General features: G+C 38.8%; 1 protein-coding gene across 1 annotated transcript in view; it reads left to right on the top strand.

Annotated features, from left to right (window-relative positions):
* FAF1 (Fas associated factor 1) overlaps nt 1-12,921 on the top strand; it is a 305,001-nt gene that overhangs the window by 105,539 nt on the left and 186,541 nt on the right. The window contains exon 7 of the mRNA XM_077823839.1: nt 10,755-10,860. Coding sequence (XP_077679965.1) covers nt 10,755-10,860 — 106 coding nt within the window. The remainder of the gene's footprint in view (nt 1-10,754; nt 10,861-12,921) is intronic.

The following is a 12,921-nucleotide window of genomic DNA, read 5'->3' on the forward strand; positions in this document are numbered from 1 at the left end:
GAAGTGGAAAGTGGTGAGGTCGGGTGGTCCTTAGTTCTTGGGGCAGTTTGTTCCAGTGTCTTGGACTGCCCTTAGAGACAGTTCTGTCTCCTGCACAGATGAACTGTGTCTTATGTAGAGAGTTCCGTTGTGCCAGAGGAGCAGAGTTCTCAACCACGCTTTTTGTCCCAGAGCTTTAGATGGTCTTTTAGCTATCCTGGGCCCAGGTCATGGAGTGGTTTGAAGAGTTCAATCTATTTAGCATAACAAAGAGAAGGTTAAGGAGTAACTTAACTACAATATAGAAGTATCTACATGGGGAACAAATATTTAATAATGGGCTCTTCAATCTAGCAGAGGAAGGTATCATATAATCCAATGGGTGAAAGCTGAAATTAGACAAATTCAGAGTAGAAATAAGGCATACATTTTTAACAGAGTAATTAACCATTGGAATGACTGACTAGGGGTTGTGGTGAATTCTCCATCACTGACCATTTTTAAATCAAGAGGGGATGCTTTTTTAAAATATATGCTCTCTAGAAATTATTTTTGGGAAGTTCTGTGGCCTGTGTTATACAGGAGGTCAGACTAGAGGATCTCAGTCGTACCTTCTGGCCTTGGAATCTATATGGACCAAGACTTTGAACTTGAGTCAAAATTCTGTGGGAAACCAGTTTAGAGAATGGAGGACAGGTATGATATTTTTGCAGTAACCGGTGTTGCTGAGAAGTGCTGCTTCATTCTGAACTAGTTGGAGTTACCTAAGTGCTGAAGGCTTCATATCCGGGTATATAGCTTTGCTGTAATCTAACAGAGAGGTGATGAGAACATGAATAACTAACTGAGGCCAGGTCTTCATCTGTCAGAATGGGATGGAGTTTCTTAGCCAAGCGGCGATGATAGAAAGTTTTACTCATGGATGCTATTATCTGAGAGCTTAGCATCAGCAAGGAATCCAACAGGATTCCTAGAACATAGGCTGAATTAATCAGTTGTGTATCTTCATCCAACAGAGACAGCAGTGTATTTGCAAGCTCTTCAAAATACTCCCCTCTCCCAGTCAGCATCACCTATGTCTTGTTCGGATTCAGCTTCAGTTAGCACTTATTCATCTAAGCCACACTGGTCCACCTTGGTGGTAGTGGCATGGTTATATGTGGTGAAGGATATGTAGAGTTATGTATCTTCTACATGTTGCTGACACTTGAGTCCATGTTGTCTGACCATTTCACATAGTGATTGAAACGGAACGTAGAGTTCCACAAGGATCTCTTCTCTCTCTCTCTCTCTCTCTAAGTGAGGGGCCTTCTGGTAGAGGTGCAGTTTCTCATCACTGCTCATTGGGTGCATCCCTCCAGGAAGGACTCAAATCATTTTAGTGCATAGCCCAGGACCCCACTGCCTCTCTCAAGTGAAACAGCAGTATTTCATGATCCGCAGTGTCGAATGCTGCAGAGAGGTATAGGAGAATGAGAATGGATATCTGTCTTCTGTTTGTTGACAGGAGATCATCCATCAGTGCCACTAAGATGATTTTGGTTCCATGTCCTGGCCTGAATCCAGAATGAGCAGTTTTAGAATGTTAGCTTCAGTTAGATGAGCTTGTAGTTGCCCTTTTTGCTAGCTTCCCTGGGAGCTTGCCCAGGAGTGGGAGGTTTGACGCTGGGTGGTAGTTGGCTAGGACTGAAGTATCCATAGTGGGTTTCTTCCGTGTTGGTTGGACTACTGCATGTTTGAAGGAGGACTACTGCATGTTTTCAGCACAGTAGAATGATATTTCTCATTCTTTGCAGCACTTGGTACTCTGCTCTGATGCAGGCTATAGGCATTCAGGATTAGGGCGGTAAGACCACGTTGTTAGATAACTCCTTGGGGTGGGATTTGGCAGCCTCAGTGGAGGCTAATAGGACAGTTTTCTCAGCCTGCAATAAAGCCTCAGTATAGGCTTTAAGGAGTTTGTTTCATCAGATCTGAATCTACAACCATTCATGGTGTGCTGGATATAACAACAACAACAACAAAATTTTAAGTCAACAAAGGCACAATAAATTACTACTCAATGTTGATAAAATCATGGATAAAGGTTATAGTTTAGCCGTAGAATCATTTTGTGGGATGAGATTTTATTAGACTAGCGGTATGACGGTTCTAATCACAATTTTAGATTTGATGGAAATCTCAGAACTGATCCTTTGAAAGAGGTCGGGAAACATTTTTTTGTTAGAAGTTGGTAACAACTTTTTCTGACATAATTTGAACCTGCTGATTTGGAAAATGGTTGTTACCAAGCTGAATTCTGACATTTATACTCTCAAACTTGCAAATAAAGTGTGGTCACCAGAAATGTTCGATACACCAACAGAAAGTGCATGAACTTATCAGCAAAATCAAACTGTTTAGCACAATTCCTTTTCAGTCTATTAAGAACAAAATAGTTTTAACACCTGTTGCACCCTAATATTCAACTTTTTATAGCATTTGGTCATCCATATGTCATAATATGAGAAATAAGTTAATAATGACATAGAAGTTATTTTTCCTGTATATGTAAAATCATTTTCTTGCATGTTTAGTGTTTGTTTTATAGTACAGAGTGCTTTGTTGTTAGAATAGAATTAACAGAAGTGGTAGTGGTGACATTTTTTACAGATACAGCACAATAGTTAGATGAGGTGGTGGTTTATGACACTGGTATTGGTTACAGGAGCCTGGTTACACTTTTATTGGTCACAGGAACTCCATGCCAGTTTTCTATATTCTCTGCATTATTTGCCAGTAATCAAGTGAAGAAGATATGCACGAAGCAGGTGATTGCATGGAAGAAGGGAGGCAACATTCATTAAAAAATAAACTGCAAGATGCTGAATACAGAGAGGCCATTGATAGAACTGAGTCCATCTTTCATTCAGAAAAGACAGCATTAGTTGTGCAGCACAGACATTGATATGTCCAATACACTGAAAAAGGCAAAAACCAGAGGTTGCAGAAAACAAGTGCATTTGCATCCAATGTATCATGTGTGGCAAGCTGTAGTCATCCCAGTATAGATATGAATGTTGTAATACAAGATGGTCCTGTTTAGTGAAACCTATGGATTGGAGGCTGCTGCATGTTTTGTCAAAAAGTATGTGTCAGACAGAGACTCATTTCTGTAACTACATTGAAGATGAGCGAACAGATAATGAAGGCAGCTGTATTTGACCACATTATGTATTTGCATTAGTTATGAAGGAATACTAAAAGTGAACATAGCCCAACAGAGAAAACCCTACTAACTATGGATACTGAGAAAGGTATTGTTCTCTCATCCTGGTTCCTTGTACAGCCAACAATATTGACATAAATGATGCTTCTCATCATTCTGTGCAAAACAAGTCACTGCTTGGCAAAGAGGACCTGCCCCTGATGTGATGCTGAATGGTCTAAAGCCATCAGACAACATCCACTCAGTGTTCCTAAATACAATTGACACAGACATACCAGCCAATGCAAGAAATAGTAAAACTAAACCAGTATTCAGGGACCATATTTGCAAACAATGATACTCTGGATCTGAAGAAAACTGAAAAACTGCTATGTGGGCAACTGCGTCTGATATGGCCTTCATCATTAAACGTCAAAACGAGAACCCAGAATGTGGATGGACACATTTCAACCAATTGCACATGTGATGGGGCAAGGCCAGATGGCTATAGAAAAGTAGTGGGAGACAGATACATTAGCCCCAGGCTAAACAAATCCCTGTTACCAGGGTAAGTAAATGGCAGCTGCTCCAGGTCAATTAAGACACCTGGGGCCAATTAAGATCTTTCCAGAAGGCAGGGAAGATAGCTAGGTTGATTGGGACACCTGAAGCCAATTAGGGGCTTGCCAAAACTAGTTAAAAGCCTTCCAGTTAGTCAGTTGGGTGCCTTTATCAGGAGCTGTAGGAGGAAGCCACGCTGTTGGAGGAATTAAGCAGTACAAACCATATCAGGTGAAAGGAAGGAGGCCCTGAGGTAGCGGTGAAAAAGATATTGAGTGGGGGCTGCTGTGGTGAAGTGGCCCAGGGAATTGTACACATTCTATTTCCAAAAAGTCAGCTACCATAGCTGCTACTATTAGGGTCCCTGGGCTGGAGCCTGGAGTAGAGGGCGGGCCCAGGCTTCCCCCTCCCCTCTCTGATTAATAACTGAGACTGGGAGACAACAGAGACTGTGCGAGGGAGGGTGGCTTTTCCTCACCTCCCTTGCTGGCTTATGATGAAAATGGCTCAGTAGGCTGTGACCCTTGCCCCTAGAGAGAGAAGGACTTCGTGGAGGGTCACAGTGAGCCTCTGAGGCTAGCGAAATCTGCCAGGAAGCGCGGGACCTACTGAGACAAGGACAGAGCTTTGTCACACACATGACACCAGAATGAGAAATAACTACCATTGGATACTTGCCAATCCATTCAAGCCCTGGCTTAGGCGTTAGACACCGTCCATACTGTTGTACAGAGATGCATACATGTTTGGGCAACCGTATGAGGTTTTAACTGTTGATGAAGTTCTGTGCCATAAACTGATGGAACTACAGCGGGTCACTCCAGAGCACAGAGCTGGCTTATTCCACAATTAGGAGGGCTCCATATTTCAGTGAACTGTCAAAAACTTATTGGCCATCAGACTCAGTCTTCAGGGCTAGCAGATGCTTGGATGGAAAGTGGAGTTCTTGGATCAAACACAATAAAAACAAGCTATGAAAGGCAAGTCATGTGCCAGGGCAATGTGGGCTCACAAACTGACATTTTGAGCACTGATACCTGATACATCCACAACTCTTGGATTGTATAGTGGCGCATGATCAAGAGCTTAAAAAGGATGTTGGCAAAACCAGTCAGTCACATTCTTTTATGGTGAGCTCATGTCAGTTAGTACTTCATAAAGATTTCAAAATTTCACCTCCACATTTCTGATCAGAAAAGGTGAAAGTATTGTGAACTTCAGGTTTCGGTGACAGTACATGGAAATGGTGGCCATATTTGTGTTCAGCTGTGCCCAGAGAGAGGCAAATTGGGAGCTGCATATCTTCACTTTCAAATGCATGTTGCCATTCTTCCTGAGATATGACCACAAAAGCTATGCAAGGTAAGGTGCCACCTACATCAAAGAAATGCATCCGCTGCCAGCTGAAATGCTCAAGGAGTTCCAGCAGGGGAACTTTGTTGTCAAGAGATCATGTCAGAAATTCAACCAAGTAGACCCTGATCAGAGCCAAGAGTGGCTTAATGGTATAGGAAAGAAAGAAGGTGGAATTATAGACATCACCAAGACTCACTCAGCCCTCAGCAGATGGGCCTTGTTTTACAATCTGAGAGCCCGTATCCCAGCAGATACTAGAGCCATGTTCCATATTGGCTTGGGTGGTGATCTTTTTCATAATGAGTCAAGAAAGGCAAGGAAGCAACAACAATGAAAATGAGGATGCACTCATACAAACACTTCAAAGGTTTAAGGTTTTCTCTGGGGAGGAACCACCCACTTCATTGCAAGATATTACAACAAAAAATCTGGCTACTGGAGCCATACAAGACACCCCCTTGAATGCAAAGATCCTAGGACAAGTGCAACTGGACAGCTTCATGGAGAAACTACCTGTGAAGCTGGTAGGACTGTGAATTTCTAGATTTTGAAACACGAGTTAATGCCTGTCCCTTTGGCATTAGCACAGACAGATGGCAGTCTAAGAATCGGCACAAAAGCAATACTGGGTGATGTACTGACAGATGGTGTCCCTGCCCACCAACAATCATCTCTGTTGGGAGAAGGTATCCTGTGATAGATACACAAGCTTTGGTACAAGACTGGAGCAGTGTGGAGCCAAAAGATTTGAATACCTTGCAGACGTATTTGTAAAAACAGTACATAGGACTGGAACACACTTCCACAGAATAGATGTTGTGTTTGACAGCTACTACAAGATATCTATTCAGAGTGGTATCAGACAAAAATGCCCAGTAGGTACAAGACCCATCTAAAGAGTGCTGGAAGGCAGATATGTGCCTCTTACAAGTAATAGGATGAACTTCATTGTGCTTCCAGAAAAGATAATAAGGAGGGCCTTGCAATATTTTAATCTGAGCCGCTAATAATACAAACACCTACTGCCCAAATCCAGTACTTTTTCTTCCAAATACAATGGGCTGGAAACCAGAGGACAGAGGTCTGGTGCCACAGCTCATGTCATTCCCACCTATACCAGAAGACTGCATGAAGGCAATATTCTGTGCTGCACAATAGAGCCCAGAGTGGTACAGGATAGAATGGTTTATTTGTACAGGAACATGCAAACGCAGAGAACTGGAATGTGATTGCATCAATATGACACTTAGAACAAGTCTACACAACAGTGCTACATCGGCACAGCTGTGTCAAGGCAGCTGCAGCTCTTAGCATGTCTGGTGAAGACGCACTCTCCCATCTGCATGATTACTCCAGTCAGTGAGAAGCGGAAGCTATATTGGCGGGAGATTGTCTTGTGTGAACAGCACAAAACTTGCATCGTTGGGGTGCGTGTGTCTTTTTCACACCCCTGAGCAATGTAAGTTAGATCAACTTAAGCCGCAGTGTAGACCTGCCCTTAGTGCTTAAGGACAGTATCGATAAGTAGATGTGTCCATATAAGAAGTGACCTAATAAGGTGATATCTTCCACTGTATACCAAAGTTTCTTGACACTAACGTGTACTTAACTTGTGTGCATTAAAATATTTACTTAATGTTTACTACAGAAAATATTTTCACTCGTTTTAAGTTTCTGATAGTTTAATCAGCATGTATACTTTTGTTTCAAGATGCTAATGCTCAAGTTATAAGAGCCATGTAAACATGCTCTGTCATGGTTGCATAACGCATTAAAATATTTCTAGTACCTCTTGCAACTAAGAAACTGACATACAATAGCTTTAGAAAAAGGTTGTGCATATTATTTGATCACTTTTGTTACATTCTGCAGCTAATTAAGATCCGACTGAAGTATGTTAATCCTAAAATAAAAGGAAATAAAAGTTTTACACTTCAGCAATTTCTGTGTGTTGCTTTGTTCGCTCTTTAGAGATCTTAATATACAACATACAGCTTGGTAACAACCATATTTGGATTCAGCACACCCTAATTATCTTTAAAAGACATAGTTATCAATGTTTAACAAAAAAAAAAACCTCTTAGAGTTAATTTTTCTGAAAACCTGCCTAGTCTTATTTGATGTATTAAGGTAACATTTAAAAAATGAAATCTTTATATATAAATATAACTAATTAAATCTACATGTCCTGTTTGAATGATGTTAGTTGGTATAGACTACCACATTCAGCTATCCAAAACCTGTAGAAAAAATAAAAAGGGAGGAAGTTGGAGGATGTTTGTCTTTTAATTCACCAGGGAGTAAATTCCCTGCCACCTGTTTTGCCAGTTCTGGTGTTTTTTTGTGTGTGTTCTCTTACCCTGGCCCTCCTTCCCTCTGCTCCCCAAAATGCTGCATCCCAACTGGCCAAAGTGCAGAAAGGAGGCAATGGCAAACATAAGGGAAGGGGTTCACAAGACTTCATGTGGCCCCAAGCATCCTGTCCTTCTTCCCTTTCCCCCCACATATTCACTCCCAGGCCATCTTTGTGAATGCCCTGCAGACTGGATTCAGCAGGTTGCCACCCTAGTGAACAGAAGTCTGGCGTTTTATAGCAAAGTGTTCTGTGAACTACTTAAAGGCTTGTAATGTTTTGTTTTTAACTTACTGAACCATAATAGATAAAAGCTGCTTGGCCATGTGGATTTTTTTTAAAAAAAAATCTGGTTTCTTCAAGAGATTGTTGAAAACGCTGTATTTCCTCTGGTACACATTCTAATTTATCTGAGCAATTTAATCACGTGTCTGGATAGGAAATAAAAAGTACCGACAGAGTAATAGGCCAATTCTTCAACTGCGATTTTAAGATTGTTACAGAGCAGTGGTGATTGTGACATGGTGTCTTGGTGTATGTTAACAACTGTAGCAGAGTGTTAATTAAGAATGATGTAATCTGCAACTGCAATTATTAGTATTGTCTGTTTAGCTGGATAGGAGCTAGAGCTCGCTTTAGTTACTTTAAAAGCTTCAATAATAATGGTAAGATTAATGTTTTATTTTCACATCTGCTCATGAGACAGTTTTAAAATCCTGACGTTTAAAATGCAATAGAATGTAAACATAAGGGCTTCTGCTCATTTACATGTTAGCCAGATTTTCTCACTGATTGCTGCTTGAACCTAATCTGCCATCTCCTGCTGCATTAGCTACAACAAACATTAAATTTACATACTGATTTCTTATTTTGTGTTAATGTAAATAATCTGTAATTACAGTAAATTTGGACTTCTGTTGACATGAGCTTGTATAAATCTGAAAATTTAAAATGGAAATGTTAATTACCATGTGTCATATCTATCCATCTAAAACTCTGAGATTTTTTGGTAGAAAATCCTTTATACTTTAAAAAGATCTTGCCTAATGGGAAACATTGAATTAATTTTATAAAATTGTGTAGAACTGAACTAGAATAAATACAAAATACTGGCAAAATTGAACCTAGCAGTCAACTGGGGGATCTATCAGGTTCTCAGAAGTGCTGAGGAACTGCTCAAACCTTTGAAAATCAGGGCATTTATTTAGATGCCTAAATATGGATTTAGGAGTCTAGCTTTTAGCACCCATTTTTACAATATTGGCCATAGTTTTTATCCAGAATAAGATACAAGAAACACGACACCCATACGTTATGGCTTTTTTAACCAGGAGGTACTGATTCTTCTACCCATTGTTATCTCCTAGACAGAAACAAAATCAAAGCTATCAACCTTAGCTATATCCTCAAAAGTTTCTCACTGGCAGAGCCATTCCAGAGGTCATGGGGGAAGGGACTGCTTTGGGCTGCATATTCCCTTTAAATTTCTTCCATGGCTAATTTGAGATTGTCAGAATCAATTACATATATTTGTTAGGTGTGGCTTGCAAGGAATCTCATTGACATTTTCAGTGAGTCTCCAGGATGTTGTTCCCATGAGCCTGGGCAAGTGAGTCTGTCTCACAACACAGGCAAGTTCGGTGGTCTGGAATATTGTAGTCAATAGAACTACTTGCATGTGTATGGACTTCTTGAATGAATAGATTTGTGAGATTGGCTCCTACCTCTGTAGCTAAATTGGTGGGTAGTATTACAACACTGTATCAAGAATTATTAGTTTCAAAAACATATATATTTGTATTAATTTCTTGGCATGCTGGAAGAACAGAAATGACTGATACTTCTCAAGAGATGATTTTAGAGGAAGACTTTTTTTTTTTTTTTTAAAGTAAGAAATAAAATGTGATCATGGCAAAATGTGAAGGTCTAATGGCATAGAACAGTGTCAAAAGCAAAACAAAAAAGTTGCAGACTTAATATGGAAATTGTTTTACATGATGTATGTCTATACTTTCCATTCTGTTCCAAGTTTCCTGTAATTATCACTTGTTATGGCAGTACCAGTACATAAGCATTAGTAAGATTTTTTTATTCTTATTATTTAGGCTGTTTTCTAAATTCAGTCACTTATTAGCAGGAGGAGAAAATTAAAAAAGCAAATAAACACGGCTTCATTCCAAAGCTCTTAGAAGAGATCAAACCAACATAATATTGCACTGGGATTCTAATGCGCTGTATGCTGTGATGTTTCCTATAGTGGTTTCACTCAGAAATTTTCTTCTGTTTTGAAAGAGATTGTGAATTCCAACATTGTTCCCCATTTTAAGTAAAGGGGATATTTTTCAAATCCATAAAAACTTCAGAGCAACAGAAGCGCTTTAAATACATCCATTTTATGTGATAACATGGTTAATACAGTAATTATTGTGTGGTGGTTTTATTTAGTCCACATATCAGTGAAGATTATGATTATTATTATTATTAATTATTTTTTGCTTAAGAATTTGCAAGTATTTTATGGTACATTTAAAAAGTTTGGTAGAGCACATTGTTAGTACTGACTACATGATATGCCAGGTATTTGTTTTAATGCTTGGTGCTTCACACTGAGAAATCTCTCACTGGCTATTTTTTCCTGTCTGGTCGTTGTGTATTCATACAATTTTTGCCTGATTTACACTACAGGCAGCCCAGCTGAAGAGCAAAATTTGTCTTGGTATACTTAAAATCAGTGGTTTCAGAGTAGCAGCCGTGTTAGTCTGTATCCACAAAAAGAAAAGGAGTATTTGTGGCACCTTAGAGACTAACAAATTTATTTGAGCATAAGCTTTCGTGAGCATGCATCCAATGAAGTGAGCTGTAGCTCACGAAATCTTATGCTCAAATAAATTTGTTAGTCTCTAAGGTGCCACAAGTACTCCTTTTTTAAAATCAGCGGTGAATGCACATTGTAGTTCGATGTCTTGGCTGGATATAGTTACATATACCTGCCAGCCCAATATTAATTCAAAAATATATGTGATAAATGTATCTGTTTGTGGTAATAGCATATGACTCTCCGTTTTGAAAATTCTTACTAGCAGAACATAGCCTTTGAAGTTGCAGACACCTTAGTAGAGAAGGAGTTAACAGGTTAGCTCCCTTTGGTCATTCTCAGTATGTTTTCTTGCCTTTAGGAGCAAAAAGAGAGATGATAACATTGTGCCTAAACTTGTCTATGTGGAGTTTAGGGTACTCCTGGGGTTTTTGCAACTAACTGTAAAGCAAGCTAGAACATGCTCATCCCTGATTTTCTTGTTTTTCTTCCAACCATTTCAGTGCCCTGCAGGAGTCATTAAATCAAAACTTCATGCTGATCATCACCCATCGAGAAGTCCAGCGGGAGTACAACCTCAACTTCTCAGGAAGCAGTACCATTCAGGAGGTGAGTTCTGTTTCACAGCTGAAGAATAAATGTAGCTCATTATAGCTAATGTCAACTCTGTTAAAGAGGGCTTATATGTTCTGGTTGGAAACTTCTTCATGTTTGATTATTCATTTTTTAGTTTTAATTAACTTGATCCTCAAAGATTACTGTAGATAAACCAACTGACTAGACCTAGAAAGGTTTTAAGAAATTTCATTTTCAACATATTTAAAAGAAATAGATTTTCTAACACAGTTTACACTTTAATAGAAAAATAGATGAATAATGTTTATTATGAAAGCAATTATTGAAGAGTGAGGAGAAAAGCTAGTTATAGTCCAGGTATACTTTATTTTTAATCCAGTGACATGCTTTCTCTTGCTTTCCTTTTAACTTGCTCTCTCCCAGCCACCTGCCCCCCTCCCTTTTTTTTTTAAAGCACAACTGCCTGTTATTCTGTTTCCTTCATTCTGTCTAGGTTGGGAGCAAAGTGGGTTTTTTGTAAACTGATATCCTGTTGTTCCATAGAATGGCCAGCAGGGGGTGGTGTTGCAAAGAACAGTGCTGGAATGATGTTCCCTAGAAACAAAGGTAGTCTCTGTTATGCCTCTTGCCCTTCCAATTTTAAAACTGGAAACCCTTGTCTGGTTTCTTAATTCTCTTCTACAGCAAAATATTAGCCAACTACCTCACTTCACGTGGCATCCAGCGTGCAGCCCATTTCTAAGAATCTGGCAAGTGTATTCTAACATGTATGAATCCTTCATATTTCCTGGTGGGAACTCTGAAGATGGAAATATTTTATTTCCAATTTAAATATGTTTTTCTTCGGTTTGAGGTTTTTTTCCCATTCAAGTTTCTAAAATTTAATACATTTTCTTATAAATTCCTACCTTAAAGAGCATAATCTAAGTTCTGTAATATTACAGGAGCAGTAACCCACACCCTTATGGTAAAGGGGCCTTAATCATTTCCATCATTATTAATACTATTTTTCATGACATCTCTAGTTGGGTCATTTTAAATTCCCTTGTCTGGAACATAACATACAAATGTCATCTCTCTCATCCATTTTCAAAGGGGAAAAAAATATGCATTTTTAATATAATTAACACGCTGCTGCAACACAACTTCTTGGGGGGATGAACTTTTGGACTTATAAATAAAACTGCTTAATTTGAAGATGGCTGGTAATTTGATTGCGGATTTGTGCTTTTTTAATTTTAATTTTTTAATAAAATTGCCAACACCTAAAAAGCGGTAAATCACATATATATTAGCTGTTTCTTGTATTGTTTTTGTCTGTCTACACAAAATGTTAACACATTATAATTTCTTCACTGGCTTCTACTGAGCCTGAAGAAGGAGCCAGAGACCTGATATAGTGACTATGAGATATTGGATATTTTTATGTTCACGGAAGTTATTTTGTCTATGGATAATGACAGGATTATTTCTAACTTGTTACAGTATTGTTACATAAAAGCAATTCAATTTAAAAAAGAATATTATAATTCAGGATTCTCATATAAACCACCACAAGTGTCTCTGTCTCACGCTACGCTACTGTACTTAGGTAATGCTCTTTGGTAATGCTTCATATATGCTGCATAAAATTATCCATGCAATTCCTGAGCAAAACCAAATGCATTAAAGTCAAAGTGAAAAATATAACTCTGGACCTTCTTACTTTAAGAAGCCTGCAGAAGAGCGTACAATTGGATCTGAATGGGTGGTCACTTTAAATCTGCACAGAGCCCCATTGCAATCAGTAGGGATTTGTATGCATGGAAAGATCTGCTCACATGGATCAAATTGCAAAATTAGAGGCTTGTTTTGGGTGCTAACTCTCGAATTATTAATTATTTTATACTTTTAGCATATAATGAGAATTGTAACAAGCAATTGATGAACTTAGTTGCCTTGTGTAGTAATTTTTTTTTTTCTTTTTTGGGGATCAGTGATTTTTTTTTCTCCAAAGGCTGTTGGAAGATTTATTTTTCACTTTTTTTCCTCATTCACACATTAACAAATTAATAGTTTACTTACTTTTTGGTATATTTTTGTGGTAGCTGAAAT

This window comes from Eretmochelys imbricata, chromosome 8 (assembly GCF_965152235.1).
Source record: "Eretmochelys imbricata isolate rEreImb1 chromosome 8, rEreImb1.hap1, whole genome shotgun sequence".
In the NCBI taxonomy this organism is placed as follows: Eukaryota; Metazoa; Chordata; order Testudines; family Cheloniidae; genus Eretmochelys; species Eretmochelys imbricata.